The sequence below is a fragment of the Bos indicus genome, chromosome 4 (assembly GCF_029378745.1).
Source record: "Bos indicus isolate NIAB-ARS_2022 breed Sahiwal x Tharparkar chromosome 4, NIAB-ARS_B.indTharparkar_mat_pri_1.0, whole genome shotgun sequence".
Taxonomy (NCBI): domain Eukaryota; kingdom Metazoa; phylum Chordata; class Mammalia; order Artiodactyla; family Bovidae; genus Bos; species Bos indicus.
In genome coordinates this window covers 30723898-30745732 of record NC_091763.1, presented here as the reverse complement: position 1 = coordinate 30745732, position 21835 = coordinate 30723898, and the positions used below count along the sequence as shown (strand labels likewise).

General features: G+C 40.1%; 1 protein-coding gene across 1 annotated transcript in view; it reads right to left on the bottom strand.

Annotated features, from left to right (window-relative positions):
• Positions 1-21835, bottom strand: part of DNAH11 (dynein axonemal heavy chain 11) — a 368614-nt gene that overhangs the window by 273113 nt on the left and 73666 nt on the right. Inside the window, exons 22-28 of the mRNA XM_070787580.1 lie at positions 21025-21108; positions 19476-19634; positions 16689-16811; positions 15860-15982; positions 13288-13512; positions 10241-10332; positions 8489-8615 (exon numbers count right to left, since the gene is read on the bottom strand). Coding sequence (XP_070643681.1) covers positions 8489-8615; positions 10241-10332; positions 13288-13512; positions 15860-15982; positions 16689-16811; positions 19476-19634; positions 21025-21108 — 933 coding nt within the window. The remainder of the gene's footprint in view (positions 1-8488; positions 8616-10240; positions 10333-13287; positions 13513-15859; positions 15983-16688; positions 16812-19475; positions 19635-21024; positions 21109-21835) is intronic.

The following is a 21835-nucleotide window of genomic DNA, read 5'->3' as shown; positions in this document are numbered from 1 at the left end:
ATAGAGAAAAAGGAACCCTCCTACACTGTTGGTAGGAATGTAAGTTGGTATGACCACTATGAAGAGCTACAGTATGGAGGTACAGTGGCAAAAAAAAAAAAAAAAAAAAAAACTAAACAGAGAATTACAATACAACTCTGCAACCCCACTCCTGGGCACATACCCTGAGAAAAACATAATTCAAATAGATACATGGATCCCCAGTGTTCATTGCAACACTATTTACAATAGTCAAGACATGGAAGCAACCTAAATGTCCACCAACAGATAAAGGGATAAAGAAGATGCGGTACATATATACAACACAATATTAAGCAGCCATAAAAAGAAATGAAACTGGGTCATTTGTAGCAATGTGGATGGACCTAAGTGCCTACAGAGTGAAGTCAGAAAGAAACTCAAATATCATATATTAAGGCATGTATGTAGAATCTGGAGAAATGGTGCAGATGAACCTATTTGCAGGACAGGAATAGAGACACAGACACGAAGAATGGACATGTGGATGCAGGTGGGAAAGGGAGGGCGGGGTAAACTGGCAGATTACAACTGACACATACACACCACCACACTCACACAGTGGCAACCTGAGAGCCCAGCTCAGCACTCTGTGATGACCGAGATGGGCGGGACAGGGGAGGGGTGGGAGAAGAGTCTAAGAGGGAGGGAGTATATGTACATGTACAGCTGATTCACTTCACTGTACAGTAGAAACTAATGCAACATTGTAAAGCAATTACACTCCATTTTTATAAAAAGGCTAACGTTTTAGAGCCAGAAACCCTGCCCACTGAATTTAGGTTGGAGCTGAACAACCTGACAGCAAACAAAAGCCAGGATCAGACGTTTTAATTCCACAGCAAAGCCTAAGACTTTAGCAGTGGGATCCCAAATTTATAAGACAATCTTTTATCTTGTTACATTAAGTGGTATTTTAATCCTGCATTATAATAACCCTGATTTTGTTGTGTAATTTATAAACTGGCTGTGGAAGGAATTCCAATAAAAGAGCTCCAACAGAATTCTGCTAAGCAGTGGCAACATACATAAAATGAAAAAAAAAATACATATGTTGTTATATAACCTGTAGTTAACCATATGTTAACCCTTTTGCAAGTATAATCAAGGATAATCCCTACTGGATATATAATTTATGATTTTATTTAAAAACTGATTGTCTATTTTCTTGTCACACACATAAATGCCTAAGTCATCTGAGTACCAGGCCACCTTTATACAAAGGCATCCATTTGAAATGTGACACAGTCCTAAGTTACACTGGCAATCCACTTCAGTATCCTTGCCTGGGAAACCCCATGGTCAGAGGAGCCTGGTGGGCTACAGTCCATGGGATCACAAAGAGTTGGACATGACTGAAGTGACTAAGCATGCGTGCATGCATACCAAGTGGAGCTATTCTCACTGGCAATTTCTATAATAAACTACACTTAGACAAACAGCTTCCATTCCTTGCTGTTCAGCTGAAGGTAAGTAGAGGTAATGGCAAGGTAGTCAAAACCACGACCATCTTCTGTGCCCATTTTCTTTTCCCGCCTCTTCCTTTATTCCATCCTCAGCCCCAACCTAAACTCAAGGACAACCACCTCCCTCCACTGCAGGTACCTACGAGCCCTCTAACCTTCTACTCCCTATAGAAAAGTTGGAATCTTTTTTATCTCAGCTAAAACTCATTCACTCTTACATGTGGCTAACTACTTGCATCTTCAACCTTTTTACTCTTGATTGTCTAAGACATACTAGTTTATTTTATGTTATTTTTGGCTGTGCCACATGGCTTGGAGGATCTTAGTTCCCTAACCACAGATCAAACCTGTGCTCCCTGCAGTGGAAGCGTGGAGCCCTAACCACTGGACTGCCAGCAAAGTCCCTCTCTTGACTGTCTCAGGAGGACTAAGCCTTGTCAAGAAGGCTCTGATTCACCATTAGTGACTGTTGAGCTGCATCACCCTGATTCCTGAGATTCAGATCCTGAGGCACCTTCACTCCATCACAGAGATAACCAAGTGGAAGCATTATCCAGAAATATACTGTGCTTGTGAGGATACGGGGTTTTAGACATTTGCCCCTTGAAGATCCAGAAGTCCTTTTTATTACCTAATACTAAGCCCATTTCTCACAAGCACCTGTCCAAGTGCCAATATTGACAGACTATTAAGGGTATCAGTTGAGTGCCATCTGCCTCATACTGCAATTTGGGGACTTCTCAAAAGACAAGTTGGCAGATTTCTTCTTACATAGATTTGGTCTTATGCCATGAAGGATATTTTTGATGCAAACATTCAACATTTCTGAGTATGTACATTTCCTGATCTTGTCATTTAGAAAATTGTGGCCTCAACTGCCATAGCAGTGGCTTTCTGGTAGTCACATTAAAACAGGTAAAAAGAAACAGGCAAAATTAATTCTAATGTGCTTTATTGACCTAGTATATCCAAAGTATTATCCCTTCAATATATAATTAATAGAAGAGGTACCAATGAGATATTTTACATTCTTCAAGTCTTTGAAACCAGGTGCATATTTTGCATTTATAGCTTATCTCAGTTTGGATTCTTCATCAGACATACTCGATCTGTCTCTGTGTTTCATAAGATACGCAGTTGAGAAAGTAGATTCACACTCAAGTTGTTTCAAATTTATGTTTTGCAATAACTGAATCAAAGATCAATTCTAACACATTGTAGTTAAAAATTCAGTTTCTCAGTTGTCACATTTCAAGTGCCCATTAGCCACATGTGGTCCATGGCTGCCTCCGTCATGCAACACAAATGAGGCTGAGCACATAGAAAGTGTGTCTTTCTATAGTATAGCTCCAACACGGGGAAGTTTTCACTCATCACCACATAGAAGATGAAGGAAGAGAAAACGTGCCAACTCTTCCAGGACAGAAAGATCTTTCAGGTCATAAGGAACCAGTGGCTAAAAACTGGTTGTCTGCTATTTTTAGACACTGTATTATAACCTGGGAGGGCACCCCAGGGCAACTGATGTTACCCAGGCTGACTTTAACCACTCTACTTGCTTTACTTGAAAAATACAAAAGGATGTTTTTCTAAGCAGGAGAAGAATCACAGAATGTTAATACTGAATCACGTGCAACTGCATAATTACTACTCCATGTCCATTAACCCTGCAAGGACACCTCTAAGCTTGTGTGTCCACAAGCAACCGCCAGAAATTTCTGACCACTTACGTTACATGGCACAGCCCTAATCTCAGTCCTTGAGGTAATCTATGAGACTGGGAAGTCAGGATGAATTATAGGAGAAAATCTTTAAAACCTGACCTTAACCAAACTTACTGAGAGCTAAAAAACCACTGAAGGCATTTTAGATGCACTGACGTCGTCACTCTGACATTCCAACTGAAGTACCTTAAATTGGGCATTTCTGCTTACAGAATGCAGGATGTAGTAATATCAGCCCTCCCCTAGCTGATGTGTTCAGGCTGATCAAATTCCACATCAACTGCAGAAACCCTCACTCGGACCAACACTCTTAAATTGAGTGTAGTGGGTGGAGGAGGGGAATCTGAAGAATTCAAGTCATTCACAAGATGTCAACATGAGTCATCTGCCCACAAAGGGCCATTGCATTGTTATCCTGTAAGCTGCCGTTGCCACGTTATGTCTGTCACACTACAGGGAGCACATTCAGGACGTTAGCACAAAAGGCAGAGACGGACAAGCTGTGTCTGGTGGCCTGAAACTGATTCTGATAATGAAAGAGAGTGCAAGAAGGCTAGGCCTTTTGGCATAACAGCCATAAGCATTAACTCTTCCACGGTAAGTGACCAAGAGTTGAAGATCACACCTTGACTTTGCAGAAACACTGTAGGGAAAGAAGCTGACTGTGGCTCAAGATGACTCAACTCATCCTTAGCACTTTTTCAATCCTCTGCCCCAACAAGTCACTCTCTGATGGTATGCGCACCTCAGGGGCAGCTAAAACCTTTCCCTAATAAGGATCCTTTCCTAAAAGTGTGACGACATTTGATGTGAAATTGAATTGTTCAAGGTTTAATTCTTGGAACAAAAAGATCTGAATGAAGTCAAATTTTGAGCAAATTTGAAAAAGTGTACCTCAAATTTCAAAATGTTTCAAAAATCGAATCGTTTCAAAGCTGGCAGGTCAGGAGAACTGTAAACTGCATTTACCCTGGAGCTACATAGTCAGACAGACCCATTCAGCTAGTAAGCAGAAATATCCGCCCTCCTCTTGTTGATATGGTATAGACGGCGCCACGGCTGGTACTTATTAGCATGGCTGTGAGCCATTCTGGAGACTCCCTCTGCTGTGACTTTAATATTCAGCTACATTAAAATTTAAGATCTTTTTAATGCCTGGCATTACTAGTCCTACATTAAAGAGTGTTACTAGCACTGAGAAATGCACCTGAGGTTCAGGGGTTTAGAACTTACAATTCAAATGCTGTGAATGAAGCAGACAAGAAGACTTGTCTAATCACAGTGATATGAAAGGTAACTCTCTAAAGCACTGAAGTGATACTGTGAAGATAGAATTATTTTAAAGGTACATCTTTTAAGTTTATTTTTTAAAAAAAGCAAAACCTCATCCTATAATTGAGGAAGGATGTGGAAAAACAGTAGCTGGCATCAGGGATGCATATATCTGTGAGCCAACAAGCATGTCTAACGCACGAAGCACTTTTTGATTATTTGAAAGGACACAGAACGGGTGACAAGTGTATGTTGAGTCATCTGCTCCTCTAGCACTTACCTAGGACTTCAGTTAAGGACAGAGAGGCACTGGGCACGCACATGTTCTGAAGAGAGCAGACAGGTATTAGGACAACTGGTCCCTTGACAAGACGCATCTCAACAACTTACCATCATCCGCCTCCACACACCCCTTCTGGGAAAGCACAGCAGGGAGGTGGGGCGAGAGAGACGACCATCCTCACACCCGTGAGTAGCAGCCCAGAGGGGATGCTCTGACTTTTCCCCACTCCTCGTGGGGCTTCAAGGTGGAAGACTGCTTCCCCAACCTCTGCCCTTTAATTTGTCCAGTGAGTGGGGTTGGAGAACCACTCACAGAATCCATGGGCGCCTGCAGCAGGTCAATCTGTGACATGTCCCTACTTCACACATCTGTTTAGGTGGAAAGGAGGAACGAGATGTAACAAATGACTGACTACACTGCCAAGGCCAAGACCTACAAGCACTGAGACGGACTTGGCTCTGCGTGTATACCCATGGCAAGTTCCCTGTCCTGAGGACTTGCTCCTGTTCCACAAGAGACCCAGATGTGGGTACTGGCCATCAAGGGGCAAGGTCAACAGCCACTGCTGACCAGAGAAGCAGGAATATGCATTGAGAAAGGGCGATGACTGACAGATGACACCCTTCCCCCGCTCCTGCCCAAAATAAATCAGCAGGGAGGAGAAATAAAAGATCTCACCTCCAGGTTCTTTATGCAAAAAACTGGTCCTGACACAGAGGTGAGCTTGGAATTTTAAACTAGATCTTGCCGAGTTGCTTTCAGTTTCTTTGATTATTAACAAGAAAAAGGGATAGGAGCATTACAGTGCCTATCTAAGGTGTTAAAGGGATCTGCTACTCAGTGTAAAGAGATTCAGCAGGGCACATTTGAGATTAATAATTGTAGAAAAATAAAAATGTCTCATGTCTATATTCTGGGTAAGTAATACTGTTCAATAAAACATCACATATGTGTTTATTATGCTTAAAGAATATAAAAGAAAAAACATATTCTTACAGATTTATGCACCTAAATTACAGAGTTAAAATTCAGAATTCTAAGTATTTCAAGTTTTCAAGTGTTTAGAAGGCAATGGCACCCACTCCAGTACTCTTGCCTGGAAAATCCCATGGATGGAGGAGCCTGCAGTCCATGGGGTCACTAAGAGTCGGACACGACTGAGCAACTTTACTTTCACTTTTCACTTTCATGCATTGGAGAAGGAAATGGCAACCCACTCCACTGTTCTTGCCTGGAGAATCCCAGGGACGGGGAGCCTGGTGGGCTGCCGTCTATGGGGTCGCACAGAGTCGGACATGACTGAAGCGACTTAGCAGCAGCAGCAGCAGGAACATATACCTGGAATAGGATATGACACCCTTTATCTCATATCATCACCCTAGGACATCAGAGGTACAGGGTAGAAAGCCCCAAAATAAATCCACCTATGGTCACCTAACCTATGACAAAGGTGGCAAGAACATACAATGGAAAAAACAGTCTCTCCAGTAAGTGGTGCTGGGAAACCTGGACAGCTACGCCTAAGAGAATGAAATTACAACACTACCTAACACCATACACAAATATAAACCCAATACGGGTTAAAGATCTAAGTGTAAGACAAGACACTATAAAACTCTTAGAGGAAAACATAGTAAGAACATTCTTTGACATAAATCACAGATTTTCTTGGTTCTCCTCCTAGAGAAATGAAATGAACAAAAAATGAAACTATTTATTTAAACCTAGTTAAACTTAAAAGCTTCTGAAAAAAGGAAACCATAAACAAGCCAAAAAGACAACTCTCAAGAATAGGAGAAAATATTTGAAAACAAAGCAAACAAAGGATTTTTTTTTCCAATATATACAAATAGCTCATGCAGCTCAATAACAAAACAAACAACCCAATCAAAAAATGGGCAGAAGATCTAAATAAACATTTCTGCAAGGACATACAGATGGTGAAGAGGCACACGAAAAGATGCTCGACATCATAATCATTGAGAGAACTGCAAATCAAAACTACAAGGTATCACCTCACCTGGTCAGAATGGCCATCATCAAAAAGTTTACAAACAATAAACGCTAGAGAGGGTGTAGAAAAAAGGCAACCCTCCTATACTGTTGGTGGGGATGTAAACAGGTACAACAACTACGAAAAACATTAGTCCATTACAAACTAAAATAGAACTAAAATACAACCCTGCAATCCCACTCCTGGGCATGTACACTGAGACAATCATAATTCAAAAAGATACATGGACCCCCCCAATGTACACTGAAACACTGTTGACAGTAGCCAAGACATGGAAGCAACCTAAATGTCCATCAACAGATGAATGGATAAAGAAGATGTGATACATACATACAATGGAATACTACTCAGTCAGAAAAAGAAAGAGAACTGAGTCATTTGTAGATATGTGGATGGGCCTAGAGACTGTCAGACAGAGTGAACAAAGAGAAAGACATATATTGTATATTAATGTATATAAGTGGAATCTTTAAAAATGGTACATTGAACCTACTGCAGGGCAGGAACAGAGATGCAGATGAAGAGCACAGCCATGCGGACACAGGTGGGGAAGGGGAGGGTGCGACCTCAGGAGATTAAGCTTGACATATATGCACCACCACACGTGAAATGCTAGAGGGAACCTGCTACAGAGCACTGGGAGCCCAGCTCAATGCTCTGTGATGACCGAGATGAGTGGATTGGGGGTGGGGCGGGAGGAAGGTCCAAGAGGGAGGGGATATATGTGTACTTATAGCCGACTCACTCTGTTGTACAGCACAAACTAAAACACCGTAAAGCAATTATATTCCAACTAAAAAAAGACAAATGAATGAGAGAGAAATAATAAAGATAAATGCTGTGTCCACAGGACATCAGAATTCAGGAAACTGTAGAGTGAGGTGACACATATTCCAAAGAAAATGGCATAAAAATTTCTAGAGAAAGAACATGGAGACAAACCTATAAAAGTAAAGCACAATCTGTGACATACAGTCAAGCCCAGGAATAACTACCTGTGTCAGTTATAACAACTCTAAGATCCTGAACAACTGAACAGATATAATGAAAAGCAATATCCTCTAAATGTTTAGGGGAAGGAGAGCTTGGGGATTTGCACAAAGTTTGTCTCTGATCTGTGCTCTCAGATTACAAAAGATAACTGCCTCTTTTATTTGCTTTACATACTGTCATGGGTGCTACCTTATTTTTGAATGGATAGGAGAAAATTAGAGGGTGGAGGATGAGCCTGAAATTATATAAATACACTTCTGAACAGCACTGAAGCCTAGCCTAGCTTAGTAATTATAAGGGTTACCCCAGAGGCAAGGTTTCTGAAAGAAGGTACGTGCCATGATCTCGTTCCCAGTGACCCAGTCTTTCCCAAGAAAACTGCGGACCAGGCAATGGAGCCCCAGTACTGTCCCGCAGTTCTGGGGATTTGGAACTGGTGTTTCTTCCATTAACTTCTTGCAGGGCTCCAAGCCTTGTACATTTGTTCTCCTTTCTAGACATTTGTACAGTGTCCCTTCACTGAGGATAAGGTAGTCTTCCTTCCTAGTTCCTTTAGCACTGCCGCCAACATCTCTCTGTTGCTACATTAAGAATTTTTATTGCATATTTTCCGGCTCTTGGAACATGTGACATGGTAGGTAGCATTTAGACAATGATAGAGAAACTGACATTCCTTAGCTACCAAAGGACAATATAAGGCTTTCAAAATCAATATTACCTGTTTAGGTTGAGTTCCCTTTGAGAGAATGTCAAGTAAGTCTGTGGAAGAGATGAAATAGAAGCGTGGGAAAGCCAAACGCTTGGTTTCCAGGTACTGAGCAAGAGCTTTTTCACAAAGAGAAAGCCTGTATGAATGAAACATCATTGTAAGCATATTTTGCCCATTCAGTTATTAAAATGTCAACAAAACCCAGAGTGTCTCAATCTGTCCATTCATCTCAATAAGCTCACTGTTTAACATGGTACCTATCTCCTTCTCTTATAACATCATCTCGTTTGTGACTAATGTACAAGTTGTGCCAAGTAGGAGGAGATACATACACACACACACACACACAAAGTTGAGACTAAATACAGATTAAATTTAAGTTGGTGTTACTTGTTGTCACTTATTTTTTTTATAGTTCCACTATAATAGACAATTATTTTTTAACTAGACAAATTAAGATTTTTGGTTGGAGTTTCAATATCAAACTCTTAAAAATTAATAGAATGAATATATAGTAAAGGAGAAGGATATAGTAGAACTGAAAAGCACCATGAACCAATTCAACATAATTAAGATTTATACAATTTCACACAACAGTAGGATACAAATTCGTTTCAAGTTTATATAGGCAATAATCTAGGAGACATTGAAACATATCAAAGGACACAAATCAAAGTGCAAAAGTTTCATGGTCTAAAGGTACTGAAATCATATAGACTGTTCTCTTGTCAATGTGGAATTAGGTTAGAAATCAATATCAAAAGATATTTGAAAACAACCCACATGTTTTCAAGCGCAATATATTGTCACTTATCTTAATGACATGTCTCAACAGCAGGAGAGAAGACTGGGTTTGGGATCACTCACCCTGAGCACAAAGTGCTTAGTTAACATGTAACTGGTTTAAGGTTTTCTTTTTCCTAAGGAATGTCTACAAAAAATGTAAGTGGCTTCAATTCTCTCTGGTTTTCAGGGAAGTCATAACACCCTGAACCATTTCCACTTTACTGTTCTTAGCAGAGCAGAGAAGACCCAGAGGCAGAGCCACCAAGCCCTGAAAAATCCCTAAGAAATAATTAACTTCTGTGGAAATCCACACTTCTAAAATGATGGTCAACTTTATCTTGAAAAAACTTCCAGATTATGAAATAATTGTATGCAATATATTTTTATCTAGAGGCTCCTCTACCATGCAATAAAAAGTGATCACTATTCTACACAAAGCTCTTTTTTAGTAGCTGATCTGCCCGTTTTAAATCAAAAGTCAGAAGTTTCTTGTGACCACTAGCTGTTGTATAATTTCATATGAATAAAATGCCCTTTAGGACAAGGATTTCAAAAGTACTAACATGCTGTCAAAGGATAATTTCTAGTATAATTTAACTATATACAAAACAAAAGACTTATATGAGTACAGTCCCAGTTCCTAGAATCCAGTAGATACTTAATAAATATTTATAGGACACTTTGATAAAAGAATCGATCAATCACGATTCTTTTTTTCATGTTGATTCTCTACTTAATATATTCTATTTTACTATTATGATATCCCTCTTGGAAAAGAAATATATTTGGATGTAGTTGCATTAAATCACTATACACACACACCACCTAATATGTAAAAGGCAACTAGACAACTATAAGCAAAAATTTAAATTAGTAGAGGTTGTATCTACAGTAACATGATATTAAATACTATTAGATATTCAAAAGAAATGTCAAAAGTATAACAAATTAATCACTTTGTAGTTGTATTCTTACCTGTACTGTAAATCTTTAAGTTTTTCATAGAGATGCAGCTCACACGTTGCCTCTAAAACATTTTTTATTTTAGCTGTTCTGAACATTAATTCCTGTGTGAAAGTACAACATGCAACCATTGATATTAGAAATTACTTTTCTAGATTTTTCATCCCTTTGGGGAATTAAAAAGTGAAGAACAAAGTATGAGAAAGCAATGTTAATGAGACTAACACCATGTCTGTTCTGCGATTAAACTTTTAGATGAACATCAAAAACAAAGTGTAATCACATAGTTTTTATCAATATAAATTTGATAAGCATTACCACCACTCTGGGTCCATGAAGAATTTCTCTCTTCTAAACCAAACAAACAAAAAAACCGAGAGACAGAGAACCAGAATCTTAGAGAATATATTCATATTTAAAAATGAGATGAATACTATACAATCTATTTATTCTTTCCTGCTTAAAAGTTAAACAAAATAGAATCCCTTGGGTATTCTGCTTTAGCTAGCAAGGAGAAAATAATTCATCCCCATTTCTATATAAAAAGGTAAAGCCATTATTCTCTGCTTCAGTTCAGTTCAGTTAAGTCGCTCAGTCGTGTCTGACTCTTTGCGACCCCATGAATCGCAGCACACCAGGCCTCCCTGTCCATCACCAACTCCCGGAGTTCACTCAGACTCACGTCCACAGAGTCAGTGACGCCATCCAGCCATCTCATCCTCTGTCGTCCCCTTCTCCTCCTGCCCCCAATCCCTCCCAGCATCAGTCTTTTCCAATGAGTCAACTCTTCACATGAGGTGGCCAAAATACTGGAGTTTCAGCTTTGCATCATTCCTTCCCAAGAAATCCCAGGGCTGATCTCCTTCAGAATGAACTGGTTGGATCTCCTTGCAGTCCAAGGGACTCTTCAAGAGTCTTCTCCAACACTTCAAAAGCATCAATTCTTCGGCGCTGAGCCTTCTTCACAGTCCATCTCTCACATCCACACATGACCACAGGAAAAACCATAGCCTTGATTAGACGGACCTTTGTTGGCAAAGTAATGTCTCTGCTTTTGAATATGCTTTTGAATATCTAGGTTGGACATAACTTTCCTTCCAAGGAATAAGTGTCTTTTAATTTCATGGCTGCAGTCACCATCTGCAGTGATCTTGGAGCCCAAAAAAATAAAGTCTGACACTGTTTCCACTGTTTCCCCATCTATTTCCCATGAAGTGATGGGACCAGATGCCATGATCTTCGTTTTCTGAATGTTGAGCTTTAAGCCAACTTTTTCACTCTCCTCTTTCGCTTTCATCAAGAGGCGTTTTAGTTCCTCTTCACTTTCTGCCATAAGGGTGGTGTTATCTGCATATCTAAGGTTATTGATATTTCTCCCAGCAATCTTGATTCCAGCTTGTGTTTCTTCCAGCCCAGCGTTTCTCATGATGTACTCTGCATACAAGCTAAATAAGCAGGATGACAATATACAGCCTTGACGTACTCCTTTTCCTATTTGGAACCAGTCTGTTGTTCCATGTCCAGTTCTAACTGTTGCTTCCTGACCTGCATACACATTTCTCAAGACGCAGATCAGGTGGTCTGGTATTCCCATCTCTTTCAGAATTTTCCACAGTTTATTGTGATCCACACAGTCAAAGGCTTTGGCATAGTCAATAAAGCAGAAATAGATGTTTTTCTGGAACTCTCTTGCTTTTTCCATGATCCAGCAGATGTTGGCAATTTGATCTCTGGTTCCTCTGCCTTTTCTAAAGCCAGCTTGAACATCTGGAAGTTCATGGTTCACATATTGCTGAAGCCTGGCTTGGAGAATTTTGAGCATTACTTTACTAGCATGTGAGATGAGTGCAATTGTGCAGTAGTTTGAGCATTCTTTGGCATTGCCTTTCTTTGGGATCGGAATGAAAACTGACCTTTTCCAGTCCTATGGCCACTGCTGAGTTTTCCAAATTTGCTGGCATACTGAGTGCAACACTTTCACAGCATCATCTTTTAGGATTTGAAGGAGCTCAACTGGAATGCCATCACCTCCACTAGCTTTGTTCGTAGTGATTCTTTCTAAGGCCCACTTGACTTCACATTCCAGGATATCTGGCTCTAGGTCAGTGATCACACCATCGTGATTATCTGGGACGTGAAGATCTTTCTTGTACAGTTCTTCTGTGTATTCTCTGCTTAAAGTCTCTCAAATCATTTATTATTATATTACCCCACCGTCTATTCTCTGGGGGTTCCCTCGTAGCTCAGACAATAAAGAAGCTGCCTGCAATGAAGGAGACCCGGGTTTGATCCGTATTTCAGAAGCTCCCCTGGAGAAGGAAAATACACTCCAGTATTCTTGCCTGGAGAATCCCATGGACAGTGGAGCCTGGCCAGCTACAGTCCATGGGGTCACGACGAGTCAGACACGACTGAGTGACTAACACTTGTGTGTATTCTCTGTGGCTCTTATGAAACAAACCAATAACTGATAGTGTAACTCTGTTACTGGCTTCCCCTCCCTAGTCTCCTACGTCAGGAAGGTGAACCTGTCTCCTAGGCCTTACTGCAGGGTAGGCAGTTCATGGTCTGTGGGAAACATCGGGTCTGCTGCCTGGTTTTGTATAGCACAGAGTTAAGACAACATCCATTCATGCTTACATCTTTAGTTCAAAAAAATCAAAGGAATCTAATACTTTGTAACATACAAAAATACTATGGAATTCAAGTTTTGGTGTCTATAAAAGTTTTACTGGTGCCAGCCACACGCATGTGTCTATGTTGTGTCTGTGTTTTCTTTCACATGACAGAGGTGGCCCTGAGTAGTTGTGACTGAGATCATATACAACCACAAAGCCTAAAATATTTATTCTGACCCGCCACACAGAAAAGTTTCCTAACTTTTGTCTCCTGAAATGCAAATATTGACTACATATATAGATTTCATAAGTTCAACAACGCAAATTATGTTTCTTTTTATAAAGGCTTTCACGTTATTTAGAAAAAGATGTCTCTTTACAAGGCTTTTATATTATTTGGAAAAAGTTGTTAGGATAGAAAATAGCCTGTCTTGCACGAACCTTAAATTCAGCATCTACTCTGTCGAATCTCTGAGCATCTTTTACAAGTTGGATTCGAATATCTTCTGAACAAACAAAGATGCTTTCTAGGTGAGACCAAGTGCACTGGACTTCGATCCAAGTAAAGATGACCGAGTCTGCTGTGTTTAATTTGTTTTGCCAGCTTATGACTTGCTCAATGAAATATTCCACATACTTGCTTTGAAGCAGAGTCTGTAACTGAACCTAAATGAAGGCAAAGAATGTGCAATAACATCTAAATTAGTAATCTATGAGCACCAGGAGGGAGGGACTATATCGCTTCTTTTTATTGCTGGATTCCTAAGACCAAGCAAGCAAAATGTGGAACAAGCATTCAGTAAGCACTTGCTAAATTAGTGAAGTAATGGCATATTCACACTAATATGGTTTTGTTTTTAAAAGGAAGAAGATAAACATAAGCAACTACATGTAATACGTCTTCTATAAGACGAACACGTATCTCTTTGTAGGCAGGAAAATATATTGGGCACCACGGTGCAGTTTTAGGAATTAAACTTCATTCTTTCATCCTCCTTCACTCTCCCCATGGTCTCTGCCTACTAATCATTCCAAAGTTATGGGGTTTTTTTTTCTTCAATATTAAAAATATAAAACAAACTTCCCTCTAGCTTGCTAAGCCTTCAGGCTCTGTTTACCTCCCCTTTGAATTTACTACCAAACTTTGCAGCTGTCCTAACATTAAGCCTTGCTTTAACACCATGCAGATCCTCAAACACTCCCCCTATTTTTTGACACTGAAATCTCAGGAAGTCACTGAGTCAAACAACCTCTTCTTATTCTCCTTCACCTCTTAAGTATTTAATACATTTGACTCTTTCTATACCCGCCACCCCTGGCTTTGTTGAGACTCAGATGCTCTGTAAGTTTAAAGCATACAATGTGATGATTTGATACATGTGTGTATATATTATGAAGTGGTTACCACAATAATGTTAATACCTCTATCCATGGCTCAGTTGTAAAAGAATCCACCTGCCAAGGCAGGAGTTGCAGGGGACCCTAGTTTGAGCCCTAGGTCAGGAAGATGCCCTGGAGAAGGGAATGGCAACCCACTCCAGTATTCTTGCCTGAGAAATCCCATGGACAGAGGAGCCTGTCAGGCTACAATCCATGGTGTCACAGAGTCAGACATGACTAAGCATGCTCGCGTCCCCCCATATAATTACCTTTTGTGTGTGAGCATGCATGTGTGTTAACATTAGCACATTAATGTTAAGATCTACTATCTTAATAACTTTCGATATAATATAGTCAACCACAGTGTATAATAGATGTCCAGAACTTATTAGGGGTCTGTACCCTTCAACCAACATCTCCCTCTTCCCCAAAGCCCCGGCACCTGGTAATCACCATTCTACTGTTTGCTTCTATGAGTTTGGCTTTTTTATATTCCACATATAAGACAGAACATACAGTATTTGTTGTTTCTGAGTTATCTCACTTCACATAATGCCCTCAACATCCATCCTGTGGTCACAAACAGCAGGATTTCTCTTTAACAGTTGAACAGTCCCTTTTATACACACACACACACATATATATATACACACATATATATATATATACATACATACACACACACACACACTTTTTTATCCATTCATCCATCAATTGACATTTAGGTTGTTTCCATAATATTGACTTTTTTTGGTGGAAAATATTATCCCATGATTGTTATGATATTGCAGTATCCTTTTTCCACTATGTCTCCGATCATTCTCACTCTCTGCCTCCTTTATGTCTCCTTCTCTCACTGACCAAATGCAGCCCTTCCCTACTGTTCTTGGCTAGTGTATCCTCTTTTCCTCTCATTATCTAGCTCATCAATTCTCATGATACCAACAATGACCTCCCAACATACAGTTCTAGACTGAACCTCTGCACTGAGGTCTGGGTCTGACTTTCCACCTTCACATCAATGTCCCTCACTTTAAATACATCAGAAATAACAGAGCATCATCTCTCAGACCAGGTTCTTTCCTAAGTGCCTTATGTCTAATAATAGTAACACCACTGTTATTATTTCACCTTTCTTATCTCTCATGTCCAAAGAGATGCCAACTCATCCTCTTAAAACTCAAGACCACATAGGCTGCATTCTGGTCTGTCTCTCCAACCTTATTTTTCATTATTCTTATCAAGAAAATCTTTATTCTAAGGAAACCAAATTCTTTAAATTACCTCTGAATGTCAGGTACTTTTTGGCATTCCAAGAGGCCGTTAAAAGGGGACACTGTCCTCTTTGCATATATCACTCTTCTCTGATCATCATTCTTGAATACCAGCCCATCCTTCAAGGTTTAGCACAAGTACCACCACCTTGCAAGACTTTTTGGAATCCTTCTCTGTCTCCTGACTCAAGGACAAGTTCCTTGAGAACAAGTGTTCATACCTTTTGAACCCAAATGGTACTATGCCTAGTATCTGGTACAAGCAGATGTCTAATGAATGAAGAAGGAGTACTGGAACTTTGGAAAAGCCTAAAATCATAATTTAAAAGAAAGGTCTATAAGAAAAACATCCATCTTACTTGGTTGTGCTCTAGAGTTTCAAACAATAGTTCATCAAACTTCAGTAATGGAATGCCTGTCCGATAGTGAACTTCGTAAGAGAACTCCATGGTTGCCCAGGTCCGGCTGATTTCAGTAATAACCTAGACATCAACAGCATTTAGTTATGTGCACGAAAGTTTGATTTAGAACCAATACCTTGACTATCATATGAAATTTTTAAAACTGTTTTTACAATTTTTAAAAAACTAACAGAGGGATATCTTTGGCTTCAATTTTCTTTCCTTCAAATAATTCATGGTGTTGAGGTTTCAAGAATGCATTTAATCACATAAAAGAACAGCATCACACCAATATCACATTTTTACTGGATTTGAATTTTATATCCTTTATTGAAGTGGAATGCCAGAGCAGGAAGGGGCTTAAAAAGTTATCTTCAAGTTCTGATAGGTATTATGTACAAATTAGCCAGCACAGGATAGGCAGTGCTCTAAGCGCCAGAATGTGAATCCCAGTTCCCTTGATGAAACTGGGTAAGCTAATCACTTCTCGACATTTCAGTTTCCACATCTGTAGAACAGGCATAATCCTCAGAGAATTAAATGAATTAGTATAAAGCATGGAGAGGTTTACTTGCTACCAAGTAAATGACACATAAGCGATTTTTGCTATAATTGTCATCATCAACTGGGTCAACTCTTGTTTTACACATTTACTATGGCTGAGAAGGAATCTTTTTCCTGCTGGGAGACGTGTCCCCACACAGGGCCTATGGCCTTCTCCCCAGTCTGCTCGCATGCCAGTCACAGAATTAGCCCAGGGTAAAAAGAAACAGCCCAAGGACACGACCTTCTCAGTCCCCAGCTCTCTCACTGCTTTGTCCACGATGCTTCGGACAGCCTCTCCCACTTGGTGTAACCGCAAGGCTAACAGATCTGCCAAAGTTGTGGCTTCGTTTATGGAAAATTTGACCTGATTAGGAAGAAAAAAAAAGGTAGGACTGATTCCATATATATTAACGGTTCCTTTTACCTAATGGCCAGAGGACTGAATCAGAGCTAAATATACTCAAGTCAGCAGCTGAGTACATGTCAAGTTCTGAAACGTGTGAACCACCAAAGACACTGCCTTTTGGCTCACAGTTACGGAGGCTTCATCCACCGGAAGTGAGGGCTGTGGTTTAGGCCAAGTTCACACTATACTACTTCCTTTTGTTTCATAACCTTCCCTTGTCAGCTCATTTGTTATCTCCTTTGCCCACAAAACCCAAATTTAAAAAGAATCACATTATTCATTTATTATAATTTAGTTGAAATCCCAGGAATCCTGTAGTAGATCATTTGTCTTCTAAGTATTCTATTCACTGAACATAATTCCCAGTTGCTTTCATGATTTAACCTAGTTTTATCATTGATTTAATCTTAGTTCCTTGGCAAAAAATAATTATTCTTACTCATACTGTCATTATTCATATTTACCACGTGAAAAAAGTCATTCCCGTTTCCTCATCATCTCGTGAGTTCCCCACCCCAGTATTCGCTAAGAAGCTCTCAGCTCTTCCTAAGTGCCCAAAGTCCTTCACAATTGTGAACTATGCCCATGTCCTTCACAAATGAAGAGCTGACCCCACTACATGGTTTCCACTCCTACTTCTCCTATTAACATCCAGTCCCTCCCTCTTGGAAGCTGAAGTCTTCTCTGGCTCTCCCCAGTCTGTAACACTGCTGATCTCCATCTGCCTCTCTGCACAAGATGACTAAACAGCCCTGTGTGTCCAGGACCGGGTGCTTCCTTGGCTAAAACCTAAAATGTCCTGAGCAAACCAGATGAGTTAGTTACTTCTGCATCATGTTTGACCTCACTCCAGAGCTGATGGGAGTCTGGTCTGTCTTACAGGAGGAACGAGCAGGGATGTGTCACAGGGCCCCCTGATTAGTTGCATGGTTTGTACAGTGAATATGGACAACTGGAAGTGAATAGGTGACAACCGGAAGTTGGATCTAGTCGCTGCTCTGATGCCCCAGAGCAGCCTAGAGGAAGATGCCTTTTTCTAAATTGTCTGCCAAGAAGACATCTTTTTCCAGCTTGCAGAAAGGCATAGTACAGGTAAGAGCCTGTGGTGAGGAGAAAGCTCACTAGAGGAAATGTGAGGAGAGGGTGGGGAGTAGGGACATACAGTCTACATACCATGTTGGGAGACTCAATAAAGATTTTCTCAAAGAACATAGTCATCAACTATGAAGTCTAAATATGCAATGTCTAAAAGATTCTCTGGAAAGTACTATAATAACAGCTTCAAGGACCATTTACTGAGGATTTGCTGCATGCTAGGTCTATACGTAATCTCATCTCCTGTGCGTTCACCAAGTCTGCACAGGAGCGCTATAGCATTACTTGTATTTCATGGAAGGGGCAACTGAGGTACAGAGAGCAAGTAACTGGCCCAGGATCCCAGAGAGGTGCTAGGGTTGGACCAATAAAGCCTAGGCCGACCCCACTTCACCAGGCTGAGCTTCTCCTCAATTTCCCCACTCTGCAAACTCTGTCTTCAAATCATGAGAGCCTTTTTCCACAACGTGTGCCTAGCAGAAAACAAGCACATCAGGCTGCCTGTAATATATTTTAAATTCATGAAGGTCACCTTCCCCAGAAAATAAAATGTAAGGTTGGTATATTTGCTCTTAAAAAGATTTAGAAGGGAAAGAAAACATAATCTCAAGCGGCATGGACACATGAGAAATAATTCTATATTTTGCAATAAAATCAAGACCATCAAAACAAAACACGACACTATTATTAAATGAATTGTGGGAGGGGATGACTATTTCCAAATTCTCTCTCCTCCTAAATTCACTTCTGTGGTCTTTCACCCTGTCCACTAAATATAAGATTTTCTGCAGCCATGTCCTGCTCTATAAAATGCCTTCACATTATCTTACTTGATTCTTACAGGATACACATGATGTATAAGAGTAGACAGCATCCATCTCATTTTATTAATAAAAAGTAAAACTCAATACAGAAAGGTTAAGTGTATTGTGTGAGGTCATATAGCCAATAAGAGATAAAAGTGGCGGGGGGAAGGGGGTGTCTTAGTTACTTCTGTCTGCTTTTAACGAAACACCATAGACTAGGGGGATTAAACAACAAACATTTATTTCTCACAGTTCTAGAGGCTACAGGTCCAAGATCAGGGTGCCAGCTTCATTGGGTTCTTGGTGAAGGCTTCCTTCTTAGTTAACAGACATCTGTCTTGTTTTATTTTCACATGGTAGAGAGTAGAAAGTTCTGGGGCCTTTGTCCCCTTACAAAAGTACTGACCTCATTCATTAGAGTTCTACCCTCATGACCTAATCATCTCCCAAGTACTCCATCTCCAAATGCCGTCACACTGGGGATTCAGGCTTCAGCACATGAGCTGGGCAGGTGTGGGGGAATGACACAGTTAGTCTATAGCAGCAGAGGCTGAAACCAGGAACTCTGCACGTCCAGTCTTTTGTCACATCTCAAGGAGACTGACCTCTTACATCTCATCAGAGACCTTCTCCCAAATCCCACTTCATCCCAGATGAATGATATGAACCAAGGAATAACATGTCACAAAAATATTCAGTTAATGAAACCCAGGACACTGACCCCAATGGCCGTCATCAGCTGGTGCCAATGCCTGTCCCTGAGGGCAGGGCTCTGTAACTCAGCAACGGCTCTCAGAGAGGTCATTGTGTCCTTCACTGTGCCTTCCAGGCCTGAGTAGGCATCCCACACGCGAACCTCCTTCTCCAGAGACCAGATTTCCTAAAGGAAAGTGAAAAAACAACCCAGCTCTTGCATATAGTAATATACCTTATAATCTGCCTCCTATAAAAAAGTATGTGTACTTTTTCCTGGATTAGGAAGAGAGTAAACATGTTTAAGCTCATAGATTAAGGACTAAAACCAGATAAAAAAGAAAAATATCCACTCACTCATGTACTAGTGCACTATGTACAAGACACCTAGATACACTGGCTTCTTATTCACAGGCTCCAATTGGATGTCCCATGTGGAAACCCACAGGTCATTAAATGCAGTGAAATAATAGAGTCTACAGGGCATGTGAATGAAGAAAGTTTCCTCTAGAAACATAAACATGCAGGAAACTGATATCGTTACTGGATTGCTAAGACCTTCCTCCAAAGACCTGACTTGTTTCAATAACTTTAAGACATTCAAATAGGGTCCTTGACTTGACTGTCTTCTTGGCTCATGGAACAAAATCAACAATTTTGAATGAGAAAACCCAAAATAAAGTAACAATTTCAGTACAAAAGGACAGTGCTACTTAGAGGAAAAAAAGCAAAAGAGTTTCAGCTGGGAGTGGGGTTTAAACTATAAGTCTGCAGTGAGACCGTGCAATGGTAAAGGACACAGGCAGGAAAGTGAGCAATGAGGAGCACAGTGACCCCATGCTATCCAAAAGAATGATGGGACATTTTAGTTAGGGTTCTTGGACCAGGAGAAAATGGGAGAAAAAGATGGGAAGAGCTGGTTGGAGTGCAACACAGGAATGAATTTGGGCAAGGACATTCTGGGGCAAGAAGACAGCAAAAGACCCAGACTCTCACTGCTATGCATTTGGCTTTATTCAAAGAGGCTTTACTTTCTTTAGCGGGCATAGGACAGCAGGGATTAGATACCAAAACACAATATTCAAAGAAGCTGAGTTCTGTTGTATTGAGCCCCGCTGTGATGTCAAAGTAGGTAGTAAGAGTAAAGATCATAATATTTCATGTATTTCCACAGGTTACCCCAATGAGCTGCCCCAAAGCCCACAATCAAAAGGTACCTTTGAAGATACAATACACTTACAGTTGCTAAGTAAAGAATTCAACAGTTTCATACGCCTAACCCCTCAGCCCTGCTCTTCACCTCTTTTTTACTCTAAACAGCTACAGAGAGTGCCTGAGTATAGCCGCTGCTCATCAATTCATTAGCCCTAATATGCTTTTATCCACTCATTCACAGAAAGGCAGGCCTGATTAGAAGTGCAACTGGCTAGAGTGGGGAAAAAATTCCTGTCTCAAATCATCCTGTTTGAAGTAAATAAGGACATGCGGCCCAACACAGCAGATTCTAGGTTAGGGAAGATGGAAGGAGGTGGTGCAGAGGAAGATAAATCGTCATCACAGACAGTTATGGAACTTGCCTTGGCAAACCTTCTGAGTTCTACTTCCATCTGCTCCACATTAATCTGTCTCCACTGGGTTTTAGTCCAATTATCAATGCTTCTCTGAAAACGCACAAGCAGATAAAAGTGTCAACAACATTTGGTGAAAGCAAGTCTCCACAGCAAAATATATAAACTGCAGCTCCATCATCCAGGGGAAAGTCAATTACTTAAGTATTAACTGCATCTGTCAAAGCTTCCCTAACACCAAAACAAAAAAGTTACCAGAACATGTCAAACTTAAGGCTAAAACATTGTGATACACTAATTTCTAGAAGCAATGGCAAATTCCATACACATACCATCATTATCATTTAATCCTGAGTAGTCTGAATGAATTGATAAATAATGTTACCATTAAATATCATATTTTTATAATTCTACATATAAGATAAGCTTTTGGAAGAAAACCTTCATCCATTATAGCCAAAACTCTCGTGAGTTTCTTATAAATGTATTTCTATATGGCTTTCAACTAACTTCAAAGAAAATCCTGTATAACACATATTGCAATATGCCTGGTTCCCTAGAACTTATTTTTATACTTAAGTCTGTAACTTAACTAGCAATATACAAATTATTTTTAGCCAGGCCTGTTTATATATGCACACATATATAAGTACAAGCATGGGTGTATATGTGAGTTTGTATGCAGAGATGACCATATGAGTGCAACATATATTCATTATTTATATTCTATAGAACCCTCTAGAAGGACTTGAGACTCATACCAAGTTTCATTGAGAACTGAAAACAAAAACCACTAATAATTCAGAGAAGAATCTTCAAC